Below are 26,550 nucleotides of genomic sequence, written 5' to 3'. Positions count from 1 at the left end.
GTGAAGCACAAGGCCCAAGTGCTGCTGTGCAGCAGCTCACCTGTGCCTGTGAAATGTACACAGGATACACTGCAGGGGTAGCACATGCTATTGCAAAGGATGAGAAGATGAGGGAAGATAGCTCCTGCATCAGCAGCTGCCATTCACAAAGAAACTCTGACATTTCCTCAACACCTCTGCATCCCACTTCCCACAACTCCTCATCTCTCTCTTCTCTTGACGACAACCAGGCTGACTTGCAAGCAGAGCTGGAGGAGCCAAGCTTCTGAGCCAAGCAAGAGGGAGAGGCTGAGCTTTTGGCTGATTCAGATTCTTTTAGAGTAGTCTCACCCATCAGGTTTGATTTTTCCTGGTTTCTTTGTGGCCAGAGAGACTTGGAAACCAAAGGAGCCAATTCCAAACAAGACATGTCTCTGCAGCTGTGCTGAGCAGGACAGAGGAGGGAGTCCCAGGAGCTGAATAACTGAGTGTCTGCAGCACTTGGAAGAGGGACCACGGTGGGGAAGAAAAGGAAGGAGGATGGGGCATTGCCTCTCACTCAGCTTGAACAGCAGCAGCAGTTGCTGTGACCCAGACTGTCCCACCATTGCCTCTCACTCAACTTGCACAGCAGCAGTTGCTGTGACCCAGGCTGTCCCACCATTGCCTCTCACTCAGCTTGAACAGCAGCAGCAGTTGCTGTGACCCAGGCTGTCCCACCATTGCCTCTCACTCAGCTTGAACAGCAGCAGCAGTTGCTGTGACCCAGGCTGTCCCACCATTGCCTCTCACTCAGTTTGAACAGCAGCAGCAGTTGTTGTGACCCAGGCTGTCCCACCATTGCCTCTCACTCAGTTTGAACAGCAGCAGCAGTTGTTGTGACCCAGACTGTCCCACCATTGCCTCTCACTCAGTTTGAACAGCAGCAGCAGTTGTTGTGACCCAGACTGTCCCACCATTGCCTCTCACTCAGTTTGAACAGCAGCAGCAGTTGCTGTGACCCAGACTGTCCCACCATTGCCTCTCACTCAGCTTGAACAGCAGCAGCAGTTGCTGTGACCCAGGCTGTCCCAACCACATGCACACACAAGCCAGGAGCTGCAGTTCAGTGTTGCTGCACAGGTTAATTTAGCCAGGAGTCTCACTTGTCCTGAGGACAAGCATGCTGTGCAGCTCAGCACTTGGAGCTTGCAGGATCAGCCCTCAAGGAGTCCCTTCTGTCTTGAAACAGGCTAAGTGGGCAGGAGTTTCAGGCTTGCCTGCTTGCCCCAGTTGCTTACATCCATGAGAAGCTGCTCCCATGGCACCTGTGCCCCCAGACAACCACACCATCATTTCCCTCTCTTCCCCCCTGCCTTATTCCAAGTGGTTTCTAGGAAGAGGAAAGAGTTTAAACTGAGGTTATCAGGAAATGTTTTTCCTGGAGAAAGAAGGTGAAGGGCAGGAGGATCTTGTTGAGCTTCCTGCAATGCCCAGGAAACAATTCTTATTCATTCCTCCCTTGATTTCCAGCTCACAAGTTTCAGTTTGTCATCTGCCTTGAAGCCACTTCACCTTTGCTTCAGTGCCACACTTTGGGCACTCACTTGGTTTAGCAGCACAGTTTAGTCTCCAGTGGATAAAACATCACTTAGCTACAAAACCCCAAGAAGATGTTAACTGCTTGATGTCAGGAAGGCCTCAGGCACTGCTGTGCTCTGTGCTTGGCCATATTTCACTGCTGCACCCACACAAAGCCTGTCTGGGTAGGTCCCAGCTCTTAATTACCTTCCTTTGTTATCTCTCACTACCATCAGCAGCCAAATAAGTTTACAGAAGTCTCCTTTTTTCCCCCAACCATGACAAGATCTCCAAATACAAGCAACTGAAGTGTGTGTGGTGTGGTAAGCACAAGCAGAAACCATAACCCCAGCACCTCAAGCCAGCAGAGAGTCACCAGTGTGTGGCTCCCTTCAGGTCCAAAGCAAAGCATGCAGCATGAATTGACACAGAATCCCTCTGCCAGACTTCAATACTCAGATTGGAGTCAAAACCTTCTGCACCCCTCTGCTGCTGCTGAGGAAGCAGTTCTTCAGTCCTTCACAGTGAATCCCAGGAAGGTATTCACAGCCAGCTGGTCACCAGTGGCACAAAGTCACCAAACAAACTGCCTTCAAAGGCCTCCACAAGGGATTTCCATCCACACAAGCCCTGAGGCCTAACAAAGCATCTTTAGGAGCCACAAAGCACAACCTCCTCAAAACTCCAGTTCTTCTTTTCCCCAGCAGGCTCTGGTGCATCTCTTCCTGCTCCTTCCAGGAAGGTAGGCTCCCATCTCTACCCAGCCTGTGATGAAATCCTCTTTCAGCTGGGCAAGAAACCTCTGCCTCTTAGGCTGACTCTAGGAAATACAGTGGACAGTTCCTGATCTCATTTTCTGGTGCTGCCAGGTGCACATGGTTTGTCTCCTAGATAACATGACCTTTCCTTTTCACTGGAATTATTACTCACACACAAAGGCAACCCATGGGCTGAGATAGGAGAAGAGAGATAAGCTTCTGCAGAACCCAGCAGTTCTTCGAGTTCACAGCCAAAGGGAGTGCTTGCCAAGGTGCAGCAAGCACACCAGGTCCACCTTGACGACATCTGTGGATGGAAGAGGTCATTTCAGGAGTGGATTTGTATTCTCTGTGCTCCCTTTGCTTACTGGAAACTGCAAACCTCAGCTACATCCCTGTGCAGAACAAACCACCTTTGAGGCTTAATCCCCGGAGGAAGTGAAAGCTAAGCACTGTTGTATTCCCCACACTGCCTCCCCTCCCAGAATCAAAGCTCAGCTGTGGAGATGCTAATTTAGATCCCTCAAGGTTTTAATCAGAATTAATTTAGATCCCTCAAGGTTTTAAACAGAATTGTCAGGGTTGGAAGGGACCTTCAAGATCATCCAGTTCCAACCCCCTGCCATGGGCAGGCACACCTCCCACCAGCCCAGCTTGCTCAAGGCCTCATCCAGCCTGGCCTTGAACACCTCCAGGGAGGGGACATCCACAGCCTCCCTGAGCAACCTGTTCCAGTGTCTCCCCACCCTCAGCATAAGGAATTCCTTTCTAATCTCCAGTCTAAATCTCCCCTCCTCAGATCTTCAGGAACTCGTTGCAATCCTGATATGGTTTTTTTTTCCCCTCAAATTTTGGGGGATAAAATTAACTTCACCCCTCACCCCCCCCCCTATCCAGTTCAGCCACCTGTGAAACTGAAAGGCAGCACAGGGAATGCTCTCTGTTCATCATAAGGTCCTCAACCCTGGAACAAGGCAGAAGGAGTCAAAGCATGTTAGAGGGTTTAGAGTAGTAAGTCCCCTGAGAGTCACTTGTGAGTAATGCCACCAAAAACCCATCCAAAAACAGGACAGAGACAGAGAAGGGCAATGAGGCTGGGGAGGGGCCTGGAGCACAGCCCTGTGAGGAGAGGTTGAGGGAGCTGGGGTTGCTTAGCCTGGAGAGGAGGAGGCTCAGGGGAGACCTTCTTGCTCTCTACAACTCCCTGAAGGGAGGCTGTAGCCAGGAGGGGGTTGGTCTCTTCTCCCAGGCAAGCAACACCAGAACAAGAGGACACAGCCTCAAACTGTGCCAGGGGATGTTTAGGCTGGAGGTGAGGAGAAAGTTCTTCCCAGCAAGAGCAATTTGCCACTGGGATGTGCTGCCCAGGGAGGTGGTGGAGTCACTGCCCCTGGAGGGGTTCAAAAAAGGCTTGGGTGTGCCACTTGGTGCCATGGTTTAGTTGTCAGGAGGTGTCAGGAATGAGGTAGTAGGTTGGACTTGATGATCTCTGAGGTCACTTCCAACCTGGTTGATTCTATGACATTCCCTTGGCTCTGTGCCAGCTGTCACAGCCCAGCCTTTCACTGGAAGTCTTTTCAATTAGTTCAGCATTTGCATTAGTTTCTCTTCCAGAACCCCAGATGACTGTAAAGCAAGGCACCACCTGAAGGTAAGTGACCTTCTTGAGCTGAGTCAAAGGCTGCTGCCAACATTCATTACTCAGGAGAACTGAGTTTGTGTGGCAAAACAAAACACCCCCACCAGCACTGTCACTGTGGAGTAGGTTGGGCAAATACTTGCAGAAGGAGACACACCACCTGTGGCTGTGTGATCACAGCCTTCCCTCTGTAGGGAAGCATTGATTCAGTTTTACAGAGAAATAAAAGCAAGGGGTTTGCCTGCCTGCCTTGCTAGGGGTCTCACAAACACATTGCTGCCTGCTTGCTCAGGTACCATGGAATGAAAAGGGCAGAGTCACAGCTGGCATTGGGTGGGAAGGGCATCCTCCAAGGGCATCTTGGCCAACCCCCCTGCAGGCAGCAGGGGCAGCTCCAACTAGAGCAGGCTGCACAGGGACACAGCCAGGCTGAGCCTGAGTATCTCAAACACCTCCCTGAGCAACCTGTTCCAGTGTCTCACCACCCTCATTGTGCAGAACTTCCTCCTGATGTCCAACCTAAACCTCCCCTGCTCCAGTTTCAAACCATTGCCTCTCATCCTATCACTCCAAGCTCTTCTAAGCAGTCCCTCCCCAGCCTTCCTGTAGCTCCCCTTCAGGTATTGAAATGCAGCTCAAAGGTCTCCTTGGTGCCCTCTCTTCTCCAGGTGGAACAACCCCAGCTCTCAGCCTGTCTTTGTAGGAGAGGTTCTCCAGCCCTCTGATCACTTTTGTGGTCCTCCTCTGGACACTCTCCAGCAGGTCCATGTCCTGCTTGGGTGGGGGTTGGTAGGGGTTGGAAGGGACCACAGCTGGACACAGCACTGCAGGTGAGGTGCAGGTGAGGACCTCCCTTCCTGCAGGCCCCAATGCCCAGGAAGAAGGAAGCCCAACAACAACATGAATCTGCTGTGGCATAGCCTAAACCCAGCAGTGATTAAGGTCAGCAAGGGGGGAAAAACCAGTAGGACTCCCAACCCAAATGACTGCATGAGCTAGAACACTGTGTGGGCACCAGGGATATTGGGGTGGGTTTAGGCTATGCCTTTAAAATTGAGCTGCAGATTTTGAGCAGGAAAGTAGAAAAGTGTAAATAAATCACTCCTGGGTGTAAGAAGGACAAACCAAAGATCCCTCCAAACAAACTCACTGGGTAAATGTCTGGGATGAGAGAAGCTCTATCACTACACAGAGGGTTTTACAAGTTTGGTGCCAGAGATGTGCCCCTGTGCTCAGCACTGCATAGGCCACACCTTGAGTCCTGTGTCCAGTTCTGGGCTCCTCAGGTCAAGAAGGACATTGAGAGACTTGAAGGTGTCCAGAGAAGGGCAACAAAGCTGGGGAGGGGTCTGGAGCACAGCCCTGTGAGGAGAGGCTGAGGGAGCTGGGGTTGCTTAGCCTGGATAGGAGGAGGCTCAGGGGAGACCTTACTGCTCTCCACAACTCCCTGAAGGGAGGTTGTAGCCAGGAGGGGGTTGGTCTCTTCTCCCAGCCAACCAGCAGCAGAACAAGAGGACACAGTCTCAAGATGTGCCTGGGGAGGTTTAGGCTGGAGGTGACAAGAAAGTTCTTCCCAAAAAGAGATGTTAGCCACTGGGATGTGCTGCCCAGGGAGGTGGTGGAGTCCCCATCCCTGGAGGTGCTCAAGAGGGGACTGGATGTGGCACTTGGAGCCATGGTTTAGTTGTCAGGAGGTGTTGGGTGACAGGTAGGACTTGATGATCTCTGAGGTCTTTTCCAACCTCATTGATTCTATGATCAGCAGGGGGCTGCTCTGCTCTCTTCAGGAGCTATCTGAGAAGGTGTGAACTCTCCAGTCTCTCTGTTCAACACTAAGATGCCTTTAGAGGCTGCTTAGCCAGCAGCCTGCACATTTCCCCCTGTCTTATTTAAAGAAGGAAAGAAAACCCAAAAGCTGGAATTTATTGTAGTCAGCCTCCCCCTGGGGTGGAATGTAAAGTTCAGGAAGATACTGACTGAAGAGTCAGTGTGTTGGCAAGGCCTCTGAGAGTGAATGCTTCAGGCACTGATGCTTGGTCCTGCTGAGAGTCACACAACACGTCATGGAGACAGCACACTGCCAGCCCCTGCCAGCAAAGCAGCAGCTTGACACACACACATAGCAACCATGTTTATCAGTTCTGATGAACAAGGAAGCTGTGTGGCTGCTCACCAGCCCCAAAACTGGGAAGCACTGTCCCAGGCTGCTTCCTGCTCCCAGACACATCCCCACCAGGCAGGGGCTGGTTCGTGCAGCACACCGGAGCCAGCCACATCACCGCCAAACTATTCCTAGGGGCAGGAAAGCTTCCTCAGGTGTTCTTTGCCCATGAAACCCCAGGCCCAGAGGGACAGGGATGGACTAGAGAGTGCCCAAAGGAGGCTGTGAGGATGATGAAGGGACTGACACATCTGTCTGGTGAGGAAGGGCTGAGAGCCCTGGGGCTCTTTAAGCCTGGTGAAGAGAAGGCTGAGAGGAGATGTGATCGATGTCTGTAGATATCTGAAGGCTGGGGGGCAAGCAGCAGGGGTCAGGCTCTGTTCAGTGGTGTGCTGTGACAGGACAAGGGGCAATGGGCATAAATTGCCACCCAGGGAGTTCCACCTCAACATGAGCAGAAACATTTTTGGTGTGAGGCTGCTGGAGCCCTGGAGCAGGCTGCCCAGAGAAGCTGTGGAGCCTCCTGCTCTGGAGACTTTCAGGACTCATCTGGATGTGTCTGCTTCGGTGACTCTATCAGAGGCAGGGCTGGGAGCCTTGCCCCATCTAGGCTTCCCTGGGGAACAAACCCAATCCAGCACCAGAACAGATAAGCAGTGGGACCAGAGCCTGCTGACAGCTGGCTGAAATACAGATGCACTGCTGGGGGGAAGGAGCTGAACACAACCACAGAGCTACTGACTGCTGTGTCTACACTAGGAGCAGAGCAGCTGCACAGCTCCAGCTGAGCAGAGCAGCTGCCTCAAGGCACTCATTCCTCTAGGGGCTGCTTTTTGCTCTCCTCCCTCTGCTCACTGATACAGACTGGCAAAAAGCTTATGAGGTAAGAATTGGGGACTGAAGCTTTGCTGGGGAAAGGAAAGGATGGAAAGGACATGCCTGGGTGAGTGTTCCAGCTCCAGGGACCCTGGCTGGCAGGTGGCTTGGTCTGGGTCTGTGCTTATTTATTGAGAATCACAGAATCAACCAGGATGGAAGAGACCTCCAGGATGATCAAGTCCAACCCATCACCCAACCCTAACTAATCAACCAGGCCATGGCACTGAGTGCCTCATCCAGGCTTTTCTTAAACACCTCCAGGGACATCAACCCCACCCTGGGCAGCACATTCCACAGGGCAATCTCTCTTGCTGGGAAGAAATTCTTTCTAAGATAAAGCCTAAACCTCCCCTGGCACAGCTTGAGACTGTGTCCTCTTGTTCTGGTGCTGCTTGCCTGGGAGAAGAGGCCAACCCCCACCTGGCTACAACCTCCCTTCAGGCAGCTGTAGACAGCAATGAGGTCTGCCCTGAGCCTCCCCAGAGGAGGGATATATTCCAGACCATTTCAGCACCAAATGAATGTCTTTCTTCCACAAAGAGCTCCCCAGCAGCTATCAGCTTCAGCTTCTCAGCTTGGAAAAACTACTCTGAAATGCTAAACCATTCTTGCAACCTGCCCAGAAACCTTTCCTGTATGTCCTGTGGTCCTCTGACTGCAAGCAGCCTTGCCTGCCCTCCCCTACTGATTCAAAAACAACGAGAGCAAACCAAAACAACAAACCCAAAACTACAAAGGAGGAGGAGGAGGAGGAATGAGTGCCCTCAATTTGGCAACTACCAGAGCTTGCTAGGTGTGCCCTGAGACCGAGGTACCAAAGCCAAGCCCTGCAGGGGACAAGGGAAGAGGCAGAATCACAGCTAGTTCCTGCATTCCAATCTGTTCTAGGCAGGACCTATGCACAGGATTTCTCCAATGGGGGCAATTCCAGGCATGCTCAGAGATGAGGTCTCTGTGTTTAGGGAATGCAGGCTCCAAGAGATGAGTTTGGGCACTTCCAGCACTAGACAGCCACGGAGTGGGAATGCTTTGGATTGAGATTTGAGGTGCAGGGAACTCAGGGCTAAGTAAATCCTGCTTTAAAGTGCAGGGAACTCAGGGCTAAGTAAATCCTGCTTTAAAGTGCAGGGAACTCAGGGCTAAGTAAATGCTGCTTTAAAGTGCAGGGAACTCAGGGCTAAGTAAATCCTGCTTTAAAGTGCAGGGAACTCAGGGCTAAGTAAATCCTGCTTTAAAGTGCAGGGAACTCAGGGCTAAGTAAATCCTGCTTTAAAGTGCAGGGAACTCAGGGCTAAGTAAATCCTGCTTTAAAGTGCAGGGAATTCAGGTCTAAGTAAACCTTGCTTTAAAGTGCAGGGAACTCAGGGCTAAGTAAATCCTGCTTTAAAGTGCAAGGAGTTCAGGGCTAAGTAAATCCTGCTTTAAAGTGTGGGGAATTCAGGGCTAAGTAAACCTTGCTTTAAAGTGCAGGGAACTCAGAGCTAAATAAATCCTGTTTTAAAGTGCAGGGAATTGGAATTCAAGTCTAAGCAAATCCTGCTTTAAAGTGCAGGGAACTCAGGGCTAAGTAAATCCTGCTTTAAAGTGCAGGGAATTGGAATTCAGGTCTAAGTAAACCTTGCTTTAAAGTGTGGGGAACTCAGGGCTAAGTAAATCCTGCTTTAAAGTGCAGGGAACTCAGGGCTAAGTAAATCCTGCTCAAAGTGCAGGGAACTCAGGTCTAAGCAAATCCTGCTTTAAAGTGCAGGGAATTCAGGTCTAAGCAAATCCTGCTTTAAGCAGCAGAGTGTTTACTGGCTGCTGTGCTGCACACTGCCCTGCAGAGCAGCTTTGGTCAGGGGACTCCAGCCAGCACTGCATTAAAAGAATTGCTGCATCAGCTAAGTCTTTGCTGAAAAATCAGAGAACAAGCCATTTCTGGCCAGCTGCACACTGGCAGTTAAGATGCAGTCCTAACTTTTGCACAAAGCTAAATCAATATCTCCTCCCTGATTAGGACAGAGCAGAATTAACCAGCTTAGAAGAGACCTTTGAGAACATCCTCTCTTACTTCCCATTTCTTTCTCCAGGCTGCCTAGCCACTGGAACAGTGATTGCCATTGCAAACACCTCTGGAGGTTCACCCAGCTGCAGCTCTTTGAACTTAAGAGTTGTCTGAAGGATCTTTAAGAAATGCCTCTGCATTAAGTAGGGCCTCAGGAAGTACAAACAGAGGACAGCAAGGTGAAATATCATCCAGAAAAGCTCCTGGACATCTAGTGAAATACTGCACCAGAAAAGAGAAGTCTCTGCAAGACAAATGCCAGCTCCTTCCCGCAGGCAGAGGGCCAGGATAGCAGCTGCCTTTTGTTACAGATTGCATCAGGTTGGAAGAGACCCCCAAAGATCATAACCAATCCCCCTGCAGTCAGCAGGGACACCCCCAACCAGGGCCACACCCAGTCTGTTCCTGAATGTTTCCAGAGACCTCCACCACATCCCCAGGCAGCTGTCACACTCCAGGGTCCTGAGCCAACCCTGGGCAGCTGAGATGCAGAAATTCCCTTGGAGCAGACTAAAGCAAACCGACACCCGACGGCTGCCAGGTTGGGTCTCTGCAGGAGAGGCTCTCCAGCCCTCGGAGCATCTTGGTGGCTTCCTCTGGAGCCTCTCCAGCAAGACCTTGTCCCTCTTGTGTTGGGAGCCCCCTGCTGGCCGCCCTCGGAAACGGGGAAAGAGGGGAGAGCCCCACAGCAAGTCCCTCAGCTGCCCGCCAGGGTCTGCCCCCAGGTCTTGAGCAGAGAGGACAAAGCAGCCACGAGTAACTGTTTCCTACAGCAAACACCACAAAGAGACCGACTGCAACAGCTTCTGGGTTGTGCTCATCATAAACACAGAGCACAGGACGTGCAGAACCCAGGATGTTCTACCTCAACAGCAGGAGAAACTTCTGTGAGGCTGCTGGAGCCCTGGAGCAGGCTGCCCAAAGAGGCTGTGGAGCCTCCTTCTCTGCAGGCTTTCAATACCCACCTGGATGTGTTCCTGTGTGACCTGGCCTAGGTGATTCTGCTCTGGCAGGGGGGGTTGGACTCTGTGATCTCTGCAGTCCCCTTCCAACCCCTCCCATGCTGTGATTCTGTGATAAACCACACAGTGTGTTCCCAAAGGAAACTCATCACACATCCTGTGCTGACAGATCAGCCCTGGTGGTAAGCAAGGATTCACAGACTTTGAAACCCGGTGGCTGCTGTAGGGACCCTGAAAACACTGAAGCAGAGCAGCCAATTGCCTCCAGTCACAAACCAGGCACTTACTTGTGCAGCAGAGGTCATGTTTCAGATGTGAATTCTTCAGACTGGGCAGAGAACAGCTTCTGAGAGGTGACCTGTGGGGGAGTACAACAGGCTCAGATAACACCCATCAATATTTTACACCAACACAGCAGCACAGCCTGAGCTTCCTCTGACCATTAAACATTCAGGGGCTGAAAGCAATGCTCCCCTTGAGCCTGTTTGGCACTTCACACTGCTTGGTGCCACAGAGAAATGGCTCTCCTCCTCTTCTTCCTTTTCTCTGCCTTTGCAAGCTTACCCTGTGGCAATGGAGAGCTACAACTTCAAAGTAGTGAGGACTGCCAAGGTGGAGGTTACTGCAAGAGAGAAGAGAATCTCCCCATTTGTCCAGCAGGTATTCCTAGATCATTTGCCTGAGGTTTCTGCCTTCTTTAGCATGCTGCTGAGCCCCACTCTGCTCCATAAAGATGACTTTAATTTGGCTGAATACAAGAGGAGCTCTTAGATAATCGATTGGGCTTGCTGAGATTCATGTTGTAAAGGGTAAGGAAACTTAAACAACAAGTGGGGAGCATTCATTTTGCTTGTAATGCATCAAAAGGCTTCCTTCCTGCTCTGGAGAGTAAAACAAGACTGAAATGGGGCAACAGTTATTGAAGCAGGATTCATGTTGCTGATTTAGGGGTTGTGTTAGCTCCAATAGTGGACTGGCAAGGAACTAAGTCATCCATCAGCATCCCAGAAGAAAAACTGTGAAAGGAGCAGATGGGTTTGGCCAGGGGTGGCTCATGCCTGGGCAGTGCAGTGAGATGTGCTCTCCTGGCCTGAAGCAGCCTCCAGCACCTAGAGCTTCCCCAGCACCCAGAGCTTCCCCAGCACCCAGAGCTTCCCCAGCAGTGTCTCCCTGACTTGGGTCACCCTGTGGGCAACTGGGCAGGAACTTCAGCAGTCAGAAAGAGAAAGTCCTGTGTCCACAGCCAGGAGAGACCCAGAGAGCAGCCTTCCAAGAGCACTTAGCACAGCACAATGCTTTTAGAGGAGCCTAGCATCTCCCATGAATCTGTCTCAGGCTGATGGGATCCCATGCACAACACTCAGCTGAACTCCTCAGAAAGCCAAGACAGAGAGACCCAGAGCCTTGCTCCTCTGGGAGCTGGAGCAGGGGAGGGCAGGGAGCTGGGGAAGGGCCTGGGAATAAATCTGATGAGGGGTGACTGAGTGAGGTCATGCTGGAGGGGGCTGAGGGGAGACCTCATTGTTGTCTGCAGCTACCTGGAAAGAGGTTGTGGAGGGGTTGGTGCTGATCTCTTCTCACAGGTCATCAGAGATAGAACAAGAGGGAACAGCCTCAAGCTGCACCAGGGGAGGTTTGGACTGGACAGCAGGAAACATATTTTCCCAGCAGGAGTGGTCAGGCACTGGGATCCCTGCACAGGGAGGTGTTGGAGTCACCAACCCTGGAGGTGTTCAGGACAGGCTTGGATGTGGCACTTGGAGCCATGGTGTAGTTGTCAGGAGGTGTTAGGTATCAGGTAATAGGTTGGACTTGGATGATCTCTGAGGTCTTTTCCAACCTGAATGTGTCTGTAATTCTGTGACAACATTTTTCCTGCTGTTCCAAGGCTTTTTCTGCCCTGAAGGAAGCACCACAGCAGTCCCCTGTCCCCCAGGAACGTTTCGCTCGGCAGGAGCAGCGCCGGCAGCGCACAGCTGCTCCCTCTGCCCAGTGGATTTCTTTAACCCCATGCCTGGCCAAAATGCATGTCTGCCATGTGGCTCACAGGCAGTGCAGCCTGCAGAGGGGCAAGAGACCTGTATCTGCCTTGGGAAGGGTCAAGTGTTCCAGGTACAGCAGCTCTTCAGTCCTCATGCACATCTGTATTGCTCCACACTTCATTCATCCCCTCTCCCTCCCCTGCCCTGCCTTACTCGGTCTCTTTCTTTAGCACTGACAGCCCTCAGCCCTACAGCTCCTTGCCAATTAGACCTGTGGGGAGGGGGACAGGAACACCAGATCTAATAACAGTCTGAAGTTCTTCAGGGCTACATCAGTCCTTCACTGGAAGCTAAAGCGTATGTGTATGGGCACGAGCCTTCTCTTCTCCAGACTGAACAGCCCCAGCTCCCTCAGTCTGTCCTCATAGAAGAGGTGCTCCAGCCCTCTCTTATGAGGACAGACTGAAGGAGTTGGGGATGTTCAGTCTGCAGAAGAGAAGGCTCCCAGGTGACCTCATTGTGGCCTTCCAGGATCTGAAGGGGGCCTACAAGAAGGCAGGGAGGGACTGCTCAGGATCTCAGGGAGTGATAGGACTAGGGGGAATGGAATGAAGCTGGAGGTGGGGAGATTCAGGCTGGAGGTGAGGAGGAAGTTCTTCCCCATGAGAGTGGTGAAGCCCTGCAATGGGTTGTGCAGGGAGGTGGTTGAGGCCCCAGCCCTGGAGGTGTTTAAGCCCAGGCTGGATGAGGCTGTGGCCAGGCTGATCTAGTGTGGGGTGTCCCTGCCCATGGCAGGGGGGTTGGAACTGGCTGATCCTTGTGGTCCCTTCCAACCCTGACTGATACTATGATACTGTGATCTGCATGAGACTGCAGGCTCCTACCCAAAACCTCTCTTCCCTTCCAGCCCCGTGATGCTCACTGCATGTGCCCTCCAGGTTACTTGAGGTCCTTAAGTGATGGGAGGCACTGTGTCAGACAAACATATGACATCTGCAGAGACTCAGCCTCCAGAAACCAGGAAGGACAATGTCTGACCAAGAAGGAATGGGCTCAGTACTGCTCAGAGAAGGTATTTCAGTTCCTGCTTTAGTCAAATCCAAAGGCCTTGCAGAAACAGCCCCTAAAAGGCAACTTCCAAACTCTACCTCCAGAAGGCACAGACACCATGGCAACCAAGTGTGAGTGGTATTCTCACAGGAGGCTTTTATTGCCTCTTTCTTCCACCTGCAATAGGAAGCCCTAATTTCCCTTCTCACTTGAGGAGCATCATCACTTGCACTGCTGTTTTATTCCTTCTGTTCTGCCTGCAGGTCTGTGCTGTCCCCAGAGACTATCAGGGCTATGACAAGGTTCTTGGCCTCTGCATTTGCCAGACTGACAGCCTGGAGAATGTTTGCAACTCTCAGTGCAGAAGGCAACAAAAAGCTATTCTGCAAGTCACTTGTGCAGGGAAAAATGTTCAGCTGCTTCTCACTTACAGGAATGGGAGCAAGGTAAAAGCTGCAGCTAGTTCCACACAACCTCCCTGGGGCTGATAGTCCTTTAGTGATTTATGTTCTTTAGGGTGAGGGAACAGGGAGGCTGTGGATGTCCCCTCCCTGGAGGTGTTGAAGGCCAGGCTGGGTGAGGCCTTGAGCAAGCTGGGCTGGTGGGAGGTGTCCCTGCCCACAGCAGGGGGTTGGAACTGGATGATCTTTAAGGTCCCTTCCAACACAAAGCATTCTGTCAATCATCTTTTAACCACAGAACAGCCTCATTCCTTGTTTTTAATCAGATAAATACAGAAAGCAGCTCTTAAAGCCTTTATATTGCAACTGTGTGGCTACTCCAGGTAAAAATCCTCCTTGAACTCTCTTTCTGCCAGACTGCTGTTTCCTTAGAAGAATTAAGAGCAGTTCTCCTGGGACCCTATTTCTCTTGGAGAGATGTCTGCCCTTCAGAAGAAAGCAAACACAGCCACCCAGCACACATGGTGAAAATGAGTGGTAAGGGAAAGCACCAACACTGCCCTGCCAGAAGAGGCAGGCAGGGGAAATACCTCCTGGGTTGAGCTTTTGTAGGTCTTTCCTAGGGGTCCTCTGGGGAGTGGAGAAGCAAAAGTGACCAAATGCTTTTCACACTGCTTCAGGGAAAGGATTTTTGGGGGTGTACAATCCTGACCCACAACTGTTCCACAACTTCATTGTGCTAAATGAGGCTTCCTCACACCACAAGAACAGCCCTTCTCCAGCAGCAGCTGCAGGTAAGGTCTCCTCTAAATCTCCACAGCACCTACTTAACTCAGCTGCTCTAAGATTTAGCTGTGCTTTGTCTCATCAGCCATCTCCAGAGAGTCACAGGATGGTTTGGGTTGGAAGGGACCTCAAAGATCATCCAGTTCCAACCCTTTCCATGGGCAGGGACACCTCCCACCAGCCCAGCTTGCTCAAGGCCTCATCCAGCCTGGCCTTGAACACCTCCAGGGAGGGAGCATCCACAGCCTCCCTGGGCAGCCTGTGCCAGAGTCTCACCACAAGATTTGTGCTTTTACAGTTAAGAATGAATCTGCCTGGGTACAAAACCTGAGCCCTTCAAACTCCACACCAAAACTTGTGTTGACTGGCATCTTAAACCCTACCACATGCATCAGTGCTAATGTTGTCATCCTGTTCATTGTCTCCAAGGAGCACTACCCAGTGTATGATGTGTAAGTACAACTGCTGAATGTGGGAGCTGTCAGCTAATGCCCTTCCACTTAGGCTACAGAGAACAAGGCTGCAATTTTCCCTTGCTGATGTGAGTCCAGAGGAGGCCACAGAGATGCTCCAAGGGCTGCAGCACCTCTGCTACAAGGACAGGCTGAGGGAGCTGGGGGTGTTCAGCTTGGAGAAAATAAGATTCCAGGGGGACCTCAGGTCTGCCTTGCAACAGCTAGAAGGATCCTACAGGAAGGCTGCAGAGGGACTTTCCATGAGGGTGTCTGGGGATAGGACAAGGGGGAATGGTTTGAAGACTATTAGAAGTTCAGTGCCTAACTCCACTGATCCTCAGTTATTCAGTGATATGGATGAGCCTTGAGTGACAGCTATGCCTTAATAAAAGCCTGCTGTGGCTTTGAGCCTGCACTGGCTAGTGACAAGATACCAACTGCTGTGGTTTTGCTCCTAGAAACAACCTGTACAACACCAACGCTGCATTTGACTGGGCAGAGCTTCGAAGCCTCAGAGAGGAAATAAAAGAGGCCTCCCAAAAATCCCTCCTCTTCTTTTTCCAGTTCCACCACCCTGGTACCTATGTGCTACAGCTCAGCAGCAACCAGCACAAAAAAATGGTTTGTATCAAGGAATCTTCTCTCTCTTTTCCACCAAAAACCACCCTGGCCACCAAACCCTGTCCCAAAGTGCCATGGCCACAGGTCTGTGGAACCCCTCCAGGCATGGGGACTCCACCACCTCCCTGGGCAGCCTGTGCCAATCCCTGCTGACCACCCTTGCAGCAAAGACATTGTTCCTCACCTCCAACCTAACCCTCCCCTGGCACAATTTCAGGCCATTTCCTCTCCTTCCATCACCTGAGACAAGGGAGAAGAGTCCAGCCCCCACCTCACTGCAACCTCCTTCCAGAGAAGTGCAGAGAGCACTCAGGTCTCCCTCAGCCTCCTCTTCTCCAGACTGAACCACCTCCAGCTCCCTCAGCAGCTCTTCCTCAGCCCTGCTCTCCAGACCCTTCCCCAGCTTTGGTGCCCTTCTCTGGACCTGCTCATGTCCCTCAATGTCCTTCTCAGAGTGAGAGGCCCAAAACTGAACTCAGTATTCAAGGTGTGGCCTCAGTAGTGCCCAGTGCAGGGGCCTGCTCCCTGCTCCTGCTGGCCACCCCACTGCTGATCCAGGCATATTTAAGTGCAAAGTGCTGGAGCTGCTGAGAAGCTTTGACCTAAGGCAACAAACAAAGCAGCCCTTGGTGTTTGGATCAGCACAGGTGTTCAGCTCAGCCTTTCTGTTGTTTATGCTCATCTCATGAAGTACATCAGGGTCATGCCACCTGGAGGACAGTGTTATGAAGAGGGGCCCTTCTTCCCCACCACCCCCAGATCTGCTGTGCAGATGGGCATTGCCCAGAAGCAAGACCTCCTGCTGAAAGCTGACTGGCCAGCGATCGCTGGAGTCATCATAGGACTTCTCCTGCTGCTTATTGCCTCTGTGGGACTGACAGTAAGTAACAGTCACTTAGACCCTCAGGGTCTTTGCCTACCAAGGGATGCTGCATCCTACTCTGTGGGGTGAATAATGTGTGAACCACATCAGCAGAACGTGGCAAAATAAGGAAAGGAACTTACCTGCTTCCTCTGGCTGTGCTTTGCAGCTTCTTTGTCAGAGGCTTGGCTGGTCACAGAAGGGCACTCCCAGCCCTCCATTCCGGAGGCAGCAGCTGAAGTATAACCTGGACAGCTACTCCTCCGAGGTGTCAGCAGTCTTTTCCATCAAAAAGCACCACCCCTCGCTGCAAAACAAAGGTAGTGTGGATGTAGAGTCGCGCAGTAGCGATGGGACAGATAACAAAAAGGCTGCACAACAGAGGAGCTGCCTGCCGGCTCGCCGGTCACGGAGCATCAACCCCGCGGGGAGCTGCTAAGGGCAGCGATTCACATGCAGAGAACCCTAATCAATGCCTGTGCCTCTTGCAGCCTGCCTTCTGAAGAGGGGCGATGCCTGGGAGCCCGAAGAACAGATAGACCTCGAGTCATTTAACACCAAGGTGTTCTTTGAACTCCTGCTGAGACAGTCCCTGGCTGTCACAAGCAAACTGGACCATTTCAAAGAAGAGGTAAGGGGTGGCCTGAGGGTACTCATATTACCTTGGCAGGGCCTAAAAGATGGCATTTCACTTGTCCCCATTGCTTCTTTCCCCTTGGGCTCTTAAGTTTTATTTCAGTTTTCCTCCTTTTAGGACACAAAACACACAGACCACTCCCAGTGCTGAGCATCTTCTCTGTAACTCATAACACAGTGGGGGAGGAGGGGTTGGAAATCATTGAGCTCAAGGCAGAACAGTTTCTTTTTCTTGTGGTTCTGCCCTGAACTGATTTTATTTTGGGGAAGTGATTTCACCTTCCAGCTTCAATTCTTCACCTGCAAAGTGAAAATCATGTGGATTTCCTAGCCCTCCCTGGAGGTGTTCCAGAGGGGATTGGAGGTGGCCCTTGGTGCCATGGTTTAGTCGTGGGGTCTGTGGTGACAGGTTGGACTCGATGATCTTTGAGGTCTCTGCCAGCCTTGGTGATTCTGTGAAACACTTGAGAGCTGCAGATTAAATGGAAGACAATTATGAATAAATGACTACACAATAGCAGAGCCCTGGAGCCACATTGCTGTTTGGATCTCAGAATGATTTCTCCACTGAAATCCAAGGGATAGCATTTCACAGCCCTGATGTTGAACCCACCTGTGATACTCAGCTAACTCCATTCCAGTGTCTGAAGAAAGCTGGGGAGGGACTTTCTACAAGGGCTTGCAGTGACAGAATGAGAGGGAAGGGATTGAAGCTTGAGAAGGGAAGAGTTAGACTGGAGATGGGGAAGACATTCTTAGCAGTAAAGGTGGGGAGACAGTGGAAGAGGCTGCCCAGGGAGGTTGTGGCTGCCCCATTCTTGGAGGTGTTCAGAGCCTGGTTGAATGGGGCCTTGAGCAAGCTGGGCTGGTGGGAGGTGTCCCTGCCCATGGCAGGGGGTTGGAACTGGATGATCTTGAAGGTCCCTTCCTACTGAGGTTTAAAGGACAGCAGAGGGAGCTGGCATTACAGCAAGCAGCTCACAGATGAGTAGCAGGGAGAAACGACCATACCCTGAGCCAAGCTAGCACCAAGGTGTTCTATGCTGAGACCTCAGACACCAGCATGCCCAGACCACCTCTTCCCCTCCCAATACAACATTCTTCTGTTTTAATGATTTTTCTTTCTACCTCAGGTCAAAACTCTATACCACAAGATTACAAGTGAAGTATCTTCACTGAAAGAGCTTTGGATAAAGGCACTAAGAAACCCAGAAGGGGAGAAGGTTTCTGCAACCACAATGAGAGAAGCTTACTTGAAGGCAAAGCAGCAGGTAGAGCTCAGGAAGAACTCAATTCTTAGTATTCCCTCCATAATTTTAGCCATGGCCATGTGAAAGCTCAGGGTTGGAGTTGTAGGCCTCTAATATCTCCTAGGCTGCAAAACAATTCCTATTATATGTGGCCAACAGGCTACACTGGCTCCTTGAGCCTGCTGCTACTGCTTTGTGCTACCACAGAAATGCCTCTCTGGGAGGTTTCTCTCTTCTTGCCTTCTCTTGCTCTATCTGCAACACATCCATCTTGATCTGCATCCATGCATCCCCATCTCTTCTGGCAGCTCTTCTCTCTGTCTCTGTAGAATAAGTTGCAGCTATGAAAACAACATCAACTTGTTTATTTGAGCATCCTGGCCTGCATCAGGCACAGCGAGGCCAGCAGGAGCAGGGAGGTCATTGTGCCCTGTGCTCAGCACTGGCTAGGCCACACCTTGAGTCCTGTGTCCAGTTCTGGGCTCCCCAGGTCAGGAAAGATGTTGAGCTGCTGGAAGGTGTCCAGAGAAGGGCAACAAAGCTGGGGAGGGGTCTGGAGCACAGCCCTGTGAGGAGAGGCTGAGGGAGCTGGGGTTGCTTAGCCTGGAGAAGAGGAGGCTCAGGGGAGACCTTCTTGCTCTCTGCAACTCCCTGAAGGGAGGTTGTAGCCAGGTGGGGGTTGGTCTCTTCTCCCAGGCACCCAGCACCAGAACAAGAGGACACAGTCTCAAGCTGTGCCAGGGGAGGTTCAGGCTGGACATTGGGAAGAAGTTCCTCACAGAAAGAGAGATTGGCCACTGGAATGTGCTGCCCAGGGAGGTGGTGGAGTCACTGTCCGTGGAGGTGTTTAAAATAAGAGTGGATGAGGCCCTTGGTGCCATGGTTTAGTTGATCAGATGGTGCTGGGTGATAGGTTGGACTGGATGATCTCAAAGCTCTTTTCCAACCTGGTTAATTCTATTCTATATCCTAGAATGGCTTAAGTTGGAAGGGACCTCAGAGATCATCTACTCCAATGCTGCCATTTCTTTTCCCACATTAGAATTGTGCATCATTGACACTGCCCTGAAGGGTCTAAGGATGAAACAAGGTCTTGAGGACAGAAATATGCTCACTGTCTCCTCTGGAAAGATGTGTGCTGGGCAGTAAGGAGTTGCAAAAGCTAAATGCTTCTTGAAGCCTTACTGCATGACTTGTTACAAGGATGCTCTAAGTTACCTGGGTCCTCAGATCTAGACTCTTCGCCCTCATGGCCTAAGGTAGATATTGCTACAGAAAGAAAGAAATCTTCTTTCCCACCTTTTTTTGAGGTGAACCTTTGAGGAGGTAGTAAGAACACCTGGGAGGCCTGGGCTGGTTGATATGAAAACAAATCTCATACCTAGAAAAATGATTTGGCTTCAAGGCATTAAGGACAAAACAATCTGCACAAGGAGAGCCATGAAAAATGTATTGGAAGAGTCTGTGAAAAGGCTTTCTCAGTTACCACTGATCTGCTTCCTCCCCCTCTGTGCTTACTGCTTCACACATGAAGAACAGCCTCTTGCTCCACAGAAAATGTGAGGAACCACTGAATGACACTTTCCTTGTGAGCAAAGCAGAGCACTGCCCCCCTGAAAAGGGCAGCTTTGGATGGAGGACACGGTAAGAGCCCTTGGACAGGAGCTGTTTAAGAACAATGTTGAGATGCTGGAAGGTGTCCAGAGAGGGGCAATGAGGCTGGGGAGGGAGCTGGAGCACAGCCCTGTGAGGAGAGGCTGAGGGAGCTGGGGGTGTTTAGCCTGGAGAAGAGGAGGCTCAGGGGTGACCTTGTTGTCATCTACAACTCCCTGAAGGGAGGTTGTAGCCAGGTGGGGGTTGGTCTCTTCTCCCAGGCAACCCATGACAAAAGGAGAGGACACAGTCTCCAGCTGTGCCAGGGGAGATTTAGAATGGATGCTAGGAAGAAAGTGTACATAGAGAGAGAGAGAGAGAGATTGGCCATTGGAATGTGCTGCCCAGGGAGGTGGTGGAGTCACCATCACTGGAGGTGTTTAGGAAGAGCCTGGATGAGGCACTTGGTGCCATGGTGTAGTTGATTAGATGGTGCTGGGTGAATGGTTGGACTGGATGATCTTGGAGGTCTTTTCCAACTTGGTTAATTCTGTCTCATTAGGATAGCAACAACTGACCAATGCCAGGAGGTTGATGCAAAGCAAATCATGATAGCTCTTCATCATAGTTGTATGAAGTGAGACAATCTCTGTAGCCTTTCTTCACCTAAGGATGCTGTCTGAAGGACAGATTTGACTTTAGGATAGGTCACAGAGGCAAATTGCTTCTCTCCAAGTTCCCCTGTCTTTCTCAGCAACAGACAAGTGAAGTTCCAGTGGAATTTGTCTTTCTGGCTTGCTCCTTGGGAAGAGTTTATGGAGCAGTGGCACAGCTGCTTTCTGATTTTAACAATTGCTTTCCCATTTCATTTAGGTTTGAAGAGGAAAACTCTGCTTCCTTGTCCCCCTCAGAACTTGAGGACAAAGTGGATGTGTTGACTGAAGAGTTGGTACAAGTCATAGAGGATGAACATCAGTTTTTAGACAGTAAAGGCAATGAGGAGTTGCTTTCTTACTACCTTGAGATAACTAACTGGGAGAAAGCCTGCCTGGTGAAACAAATCAATGCATTAGAAGAGAAAATAGCCCTGGGCAAAGAGTTGTAATGGCACTCAGAGGAAGACTGGGTACTTTGGTTCTTTTGTTCTCACTTGCTCCTCTGCCTTTGTTCCAAGGCCTTGAGCTCAAATCAATCTTTTTTCCATGGTCAAAACTAGAGTGATTTTTTTCCCCCCTCATTCATACTCAGGACTTCTTGCACTGAGTGAAAGCTAATTAAATACTAAAGCCAATTTAAAAGCCTTCAGCCTATGTCACATTCCTGCCTATATCCAACTGGTGGGGAAAAAAAAACCCAAATAGTGCTGCAAAGTCTCAGAATTCCAGAGAATTCCATTGAGTTCCAGAGAATTTAATGCCCTCTCAAGACAGGATTCTGGGGAGGGGGGAAGCAAAGAAGGGATCAGCACTCCTTGGAGCCAGCAAGGAATAGTCCAAGCTCTTGGTGGTCAGTGTCCATTCCAAGAGGGTCTTCTGTGGTAGATGCAACAGACAGACCCCAGAAGGTTTGGTCCTTTCATAGCCTTCACCAAAAGGGTCATAAAAGTACCAAGGATGTCACACCTTGAGACAAGAGAGTCATTAAGGCTATCAACCTTGTCCTGCCACATTGGTTGTTTTGGGACAATGGAGCATTGGGCTGTGCTGTAGGTTAAGAGAAATCAAGAGTTAATTGGGATAACCCCAAAGAAAAGTCCTCCAAAAGCTAGAGGGTGCCAGAGGGGGCAGGCAGCTGGCCCCAGGACACTGCAATCTATTCTTCTATTCCATTTTCCTGTATTTCTCTATTTAAGGGAGTGTACAGCTAAAGATCTCTTTCCTCCCTGGTCAGGACAGGCACACTCATCTTATGATGTGTGGAGGAGAGCTGCTTTTGGCTGGCAGCAAATGCCCAGCTCCATCATTCCACAAGCTGATGGGAGAGCTACACCACCATGAGTTCTCCTCTCTTGCCCCTGGGGCTATGAGCTATAGCCAAGAAGGAGAAAGCCCTGCCAGAGCCCCAAGGCAGTCTTCCACAGCTCCATCTACAAAAGCTTTACTCAAGGTGGAGCAGAGCTGAGTCTGCTTGTGATGTGTTGATGTTTTGCTCACAAGACAGCTACTCCTGCTGACTTCATCAGAAGAAAGCAGACCACTCTTCAAAACAGCTTGGAGGATGTCTTTATCCTTCTTGGCTTGCTTTAGAAAGCTCAGAAAGCTTTAACACACCCTTCAGAGCACTGAGAGCAGAGCAGATGGCTTTAAAAAGACCCATGAGCAGATTTATTGATATATGCATTTCCTTTTTGACTTACAAGTGAAGCCTCACATTCAAGTTTTCAATCTCATATTCACAGCAATAAAACACTTAAAAAGGTCACACAATAAAACACCTCCCCCCCAAAAAAAACACACACAAACAAACCAGGTTTCACAAGCACAACAGGAAGACAGAGGGATCAGACAGGAAGTGCTTTCTTGTTTTTAATTCCAGCTTTCTAGTGCCAGCCTTCACCTCATACCCCAGAGCTCAGTGCTTCAAGAGGTGCAGCCACACATCTACCGCTTGGTGTTGACCCAGTGGTACCTATCGACACGCAGTCCTGTGAAGGCAGCTGTTGGCCTGTAGGCTTTGTAAGGCCTGTGCTGGGCATAGCATGAGCCATCAGGCAGATAGGTCTTCCTATGAAGGTACTGAGACCAGGGCTGTAGGGGTGCCTTGCAGTAGTCACTGAACTGAACAGCAAGAAATGACAGTGTGTTAAAAATCAGCTTGGGAAAGATGGGTATGAGAGCAGGCCTGGCCCCCCAGGCTGCCCACATACAGCTGGGACAAGAGAGCAGGCCTGGCCCCCCAGGCTGCCCACATACAGTCATAGTATCATAGTATCATTCAGGGTTGGAAGGGACCACAAGGATCAGCCAGTCCCAACCCCCCTGCCATGGGCAGGGACACCCCACACTACATCAGCCTGGCCAGAGCCTCAGCCAACCTGGGCTTAAACACCTCCAGGGACAGGGCCCCAACCACCTCCCTGGACAACCCATTCCAGGGCTTCACCACTCTCATGGGGAAGAACTTCCTCCTCACCTCCAGCCTGAATGTCTCCACCTCCAGCTTCATTCCATTCCCTCTAGTCCTATTGGGACAAGAGAGCAGGCCTGGCCCCCCAGGCTGCCCACACACAGTCATAGTATCATTCAGGGTTGGAAGGGACCACAAGGATCAGCCAGTTCCAACCCCCCTGCCATGGGCAGGGACACCCCACACTAGATCAGCCTGGCCAGAGCCTCAGCCAGCCTGGGCTTAAACACCTCCAGGGACAGGGCCTCAACCACATCCCTGGACAACTCATTCCAGGGCTTCACCACTCTCATGGGGAAGAGCTTCCTCCTCCCCTCCAGCCTGAATGTCTCCACCTCCAGCTTCATTCCATTCCCCCTAGTCCTATCAGGACTAGAGAGCAGGCCTGGCCCCCCAGGCTGCCCACACACTGCCAGGACAAGAGAGCAGGCCTGGCCCCCCAGGCTGCCCCCACACAAGCAGTTTGTAAGTTCACTTCCTTCCTTCCTGAGGCAACCTACAGGGCAGGTGCTCAGCTCTCGCTCAAGCCACACAGTACCACCATACGCTTACCTGGTAGACACTGTTAGGATTGCTGACAGTAGGGATAGCTCTTGGCTCCTTGCTAGAGCTCTCCTCATCTGAGGAAATGCCAGAATGGTAGTCTAGAGATGCTCTGTCCACAGCATAGCTGATCTGCTGAGGAAGCTCTGGGTTCTCCTCTCCTTCAAAGCGCGCGACTGCGAAGGGCCGATTCTTCTCGCCGTATCTGAACGGGATGGAACACAGCAGAGCCCATTCAGGCCACTGAGTCCAGCCAGCATCTAACTCTCCCAAGTCTGGTGTTAAACCATGGCCCTTAGGACCACATCTGTGTGTCTCTCAAGTGCCTCCAGGGAAGAGGATTCAACCATGTCCCTGGGGAGCCTGTTCCAGTGTGTAATGCTTACAACAAAGGTTTCTTCTGCTCTAAACCTCCCCTGGAACAACTTCAGCCTACATCCTCTCTTCCTATCACTTCTTACAAGGGAGAAGGGACTGGCACCCACCTTGTTTCAACCTCCTTTCAGGGAGCTGTAGAGAGCAACAGGGTCACCACTCCTCAGCTTCCTTTTCTCCAGGCTAACCAACCCAATTGAGTGTCATCTGCAGACTGGCTGAGGGGGACCTCAAGCCCCTCATCTGCATCATTGCTAAAGGTGGTAAAGAGAACTGGCCCCAGGACTGAGCCCTGGGGAACACCAGGCTGCCAACCAGACTTAACTCCATTCCCCACCACTCTTGGGGCTCATCCAGTAGGTTCTTAACCAAGCAAAGCTTCCACCCATCCAAGCCAGGAGCAGCCAATTTCTCCAGGGGGATGCTGTGGGAGACAAAGGCTTTACCAAAGCCCAGGTTAACAACAACCACAGCCCTTCCCTCAGCCATAAAGCAGGTCACCTCATCATGAAAGCAGATCAGGTTCATCAAGCAGGACCTGCCCTTGATGAAACCATACTGACTGGGCCTGGGTGCCCAGCATGTGCTGTGTGAAGGCACTCAAGATCATCTGCTTCAAGATCTCCCCCAGCACCGATGTACAATGCAAGCCTGCACTAGCAGTAAGCCAGCTGACATTGCAAGCACACCCTCAGCCACTAAGAGCCTAGCCACAGGCTTGGAGCTGATCTGCTTTGCACAGGGCACTTAAAGATGTGTTAGCCACAGCTGCTCCACTCACCTGCAACACACCTCAAATGGATCGACCCACAGTGTCATCTCTTTTGGCAGGCCAAGCTTATCAAAGTCCACATCACTCTCCACACAAGCTTGCTCCAGCAGTGGATCTCTTGCCTGGTGCTTGTTTATCCTTATGCACCTACACAAGAACAAGGTGCAGATGGGGTTTAAGATTACACTGCAATTTTGCAGGTCCTGCCCCTGCACTCAAGTTCAGTATTTGTTTTCTCAACACATTCAGCCTGCTGATGCAAGTTCTCACCCCAACCAGCAAGTTGGCTTAGCCAGCTCATTTATAAACCCAAAGCAGGTGTTGTGCCTTTGAGACAAACCACAGCAGCTCACTTCAGGAATTCTCAAGGGAATTAAGAGCAGTTGCAACAACCCCACAAGTCAAAGCCAACTTGAGCTCTGCAAGTCAGGAAGCCAGAGGCTTACACAAGACACTTGTCCTTAAATTTCCACCTCAAGCACACAACTCCATAGTCCTATCTTTTCCAAGCTGGTTAATTCTATTCTATATTCTATTCTATCCTGTGAGGCCACTTTCAGAACAGGTGACACATCTGTCCTCCAGCTTCAGGCACAGCCAAGTGGTTCTCTTGCAGTTTTAGATCACATATTTCCAATGTAAGGGCTCCAGACACTGGAGGGACTCAGTGCATCTTGAATATTAGGCAAAGGCTCCATTCCCCCTCCCTTGCTACTAAAGGTCTCTTACCTGAAGGCTTGTCCTCTGGAAGGGTTGTCCAAGTACCAGTGATTCTTGTACTTCTCAAACAGTATTGTTGTCAGCTTAGCTGCAAGTTTCTCCACTTCCTGCTTGCTCAGCTTGTCTTCCCTCTTCACTAGCCTTGTGATGAAGAAGACTGCAGCAGCAATTTCATCTTTCATTTTAAATGGAAGTGCAGCAGGTGCTTTAGCTGTTGGATAGTCATCAGTAGAGATGAGACACCGCACTAGAGAGATTTAATAACATTAAGGCACTACCAGGCTCCAAGAATAGATGCTGCAAAACCTGCAGGATCTGTGACAGACAGAGCCCAGAGCTGCCAAGCAACTGATACATTAAGCCCTGGGTAGCAAAAATGAATCTAATGCACTACTAGAAGCCACTCACACTGAGCAGTGAAGAGTTTAAAATGCAGGACTCATTATTATCTCTAACTTGCACACTACACTCAACAGTTAGCAACTCTTGCAATGAGAGAGGCCTTTCATACTCAAGGAAGACAGCATTACCTCCTGAGCCAGAGCACTGGAAAAATCTGATAGGGGCTTCACAGACAGCTTCAAAGAGCCCCCCCCCCCAAAAAGCAGAAACAAAAGCACAAGAAGCTACAACATTCAGACAGAGGAGAAGGATGGAGGAACCCCCACAAGTTCCCCCTCACTTTTCCCTTCATGCAGCCTGCTTAGGGTTTATATAGAAGAGGAAATCAGGGGGGGTTGAGGAAGGGAACAACACCCAGGTGTGCTCTGTTAAGCTCACTCACATGCTGGTTTCCAGGCTAATTGACATCTCCTTGGGGTTAGTCCAGGATCAGCTCCTTCTTTTAAGGTCTAATTGATCCAGTCCTGTGTTCTGGTGTGCTCCTCAGTGTTCATCTGTTGGACACTTTCTAATCTATCCCTGTCCCTCTCGAAGTGGGGGTGCCAAAACTGGACACAATACTCCAGATGGGTTCTCAGCAGGGCAGAGCAGAGGGGGAGGAATAGAATAGAATAGAATAGAATAGAATAGAATAGAATAGAATAGAATAGAATAGGAACAGAGTAGAGTAGAAGATAATAGACTAAAATAGAGTAGAGTAGAAGAGAATAGACTAAAATAGAGTAGAGTAGAGTAGAGTAGAGTAGAGTAGAGTAGAGTAGAGTAGAGTAGAGTAGAGTAGAGTAGACCAGGTTGGAAGAGGCCTTTGAGATCATCAAGTCCAACCTATCACCCAACACCTTCTAACCAACTAAACCATGGCACCAAGTGCCTCACCCAGGCTCTTCCTAAACACACAAGGGAGAAACCTCCTTTGCCCTGCTCTCTACACTCTTCTTAATGCACCTCAGAAGCTTTAAGGAATAACTAATAAATAAATAAATAAATAAAATAT

At 50.6% G+C, this 26,550-nt stretch overlaps 2 protein-coding genes across 2 annotated transcripts in view; both read right to left on the bottom strand.

Moving 5' to 3' along the window:
* The window catches only part of POU2AF1 (POU class 2 homeobox associating factor 1), a 93,238-nt gene extending 76,075 nt beyond the window's left edge, over nt 1-17,163 (bottom strand). Inside the window, exons 1-3 of the mRNA XM_068159943.1 lie at nt 17,076-17,163; nt 16,283-16,446; nt 10,270-10,340 (exon numbers count right to left, since the gene is read on the bottom strand). The gene's annotated coding sequence lies outside the window, so the exon portion shown is untranslated. The remainder of the gene's footprint in view (nt 1-10,269; nt 10,341-16,282; nt 16,447-17,075) is intronic.
* Nucleotides 17,164-21,922: 4,759 nt separating this feature from the next.
* On the bottom strand, nt 21,923-25,741 carry BTG4 (BTG anti-proliferation factor 4). The gene is made up of 5 exons (XM_068159945.1): nt 25,685-25,741; nt 25,164-25,365; nt 24,444-24,581; nt 23,297-23,492; nt 21,923-22,395 (listed from the first exon to the last, which is right to left on the bottom strand). The coding sequence occupies exons 2-5, from the start codon at nt 25,334-25,336 to the stop codon at nt 22,219-22,221; spliced, it is 684 nt and encodes a 227-aa protein (XP_068016046.1). The 5' UTR covers nt 25,337-25,365; nt 25,685-25,741; the 3' UTR covers nt 21,923-22,218.
* Between the last annotated feature and the right edge of the window lie 809 nt (nt 25,742-26,550).

This window comes from Melanerpes formicivorus, unplaced genomic scaffold, assembly GCF_026170545.1.
Source record: "Melanerpes formicivorus ecotype bairdi unplaced genomic scaffold, bMelFor1.0.p_v2 SCAF_47, whole genome shotgun sequence".
NCBI classification, from domain to species: domain Eukaryota; kingdom Metazoa; phylum Chordata; class Aves; order Piciformes; family Picidae; genus Melanerpes; species Melanerpes formicivorus.
This window is presented reverse-complemented; position numbering and strand designations above follow the sequence as displayed.

What these genes read in the sequence shown, in the direction of transcription:
- BTG4 (XM_068159945.1), bottom strand. Translation starts at nt 25,336, where the DNA reads ATGAAAGATGAAATTGCTGCTGCAGTCTTCTTCATCACAAGGCTAGTG. An exon ending in CCATTTGAGGTGTGTTGCAG is followed by an intron (nt 23,493 to 24,443) that starts GTGAGTGGAGCA and finishes CATCCCGTTCAG; the next exon opens with ATACGGCGAGAAGAATCGGC. An exon ending in ATCCTAACAGTGTCTACCAG is followed by an intron (nt 22,396 to 23,296) that starts GTAAGCGTATGG and finishes CTTGCTGTTCAG; the next exon opens with TTCAGTGACTACTGCAAGGC.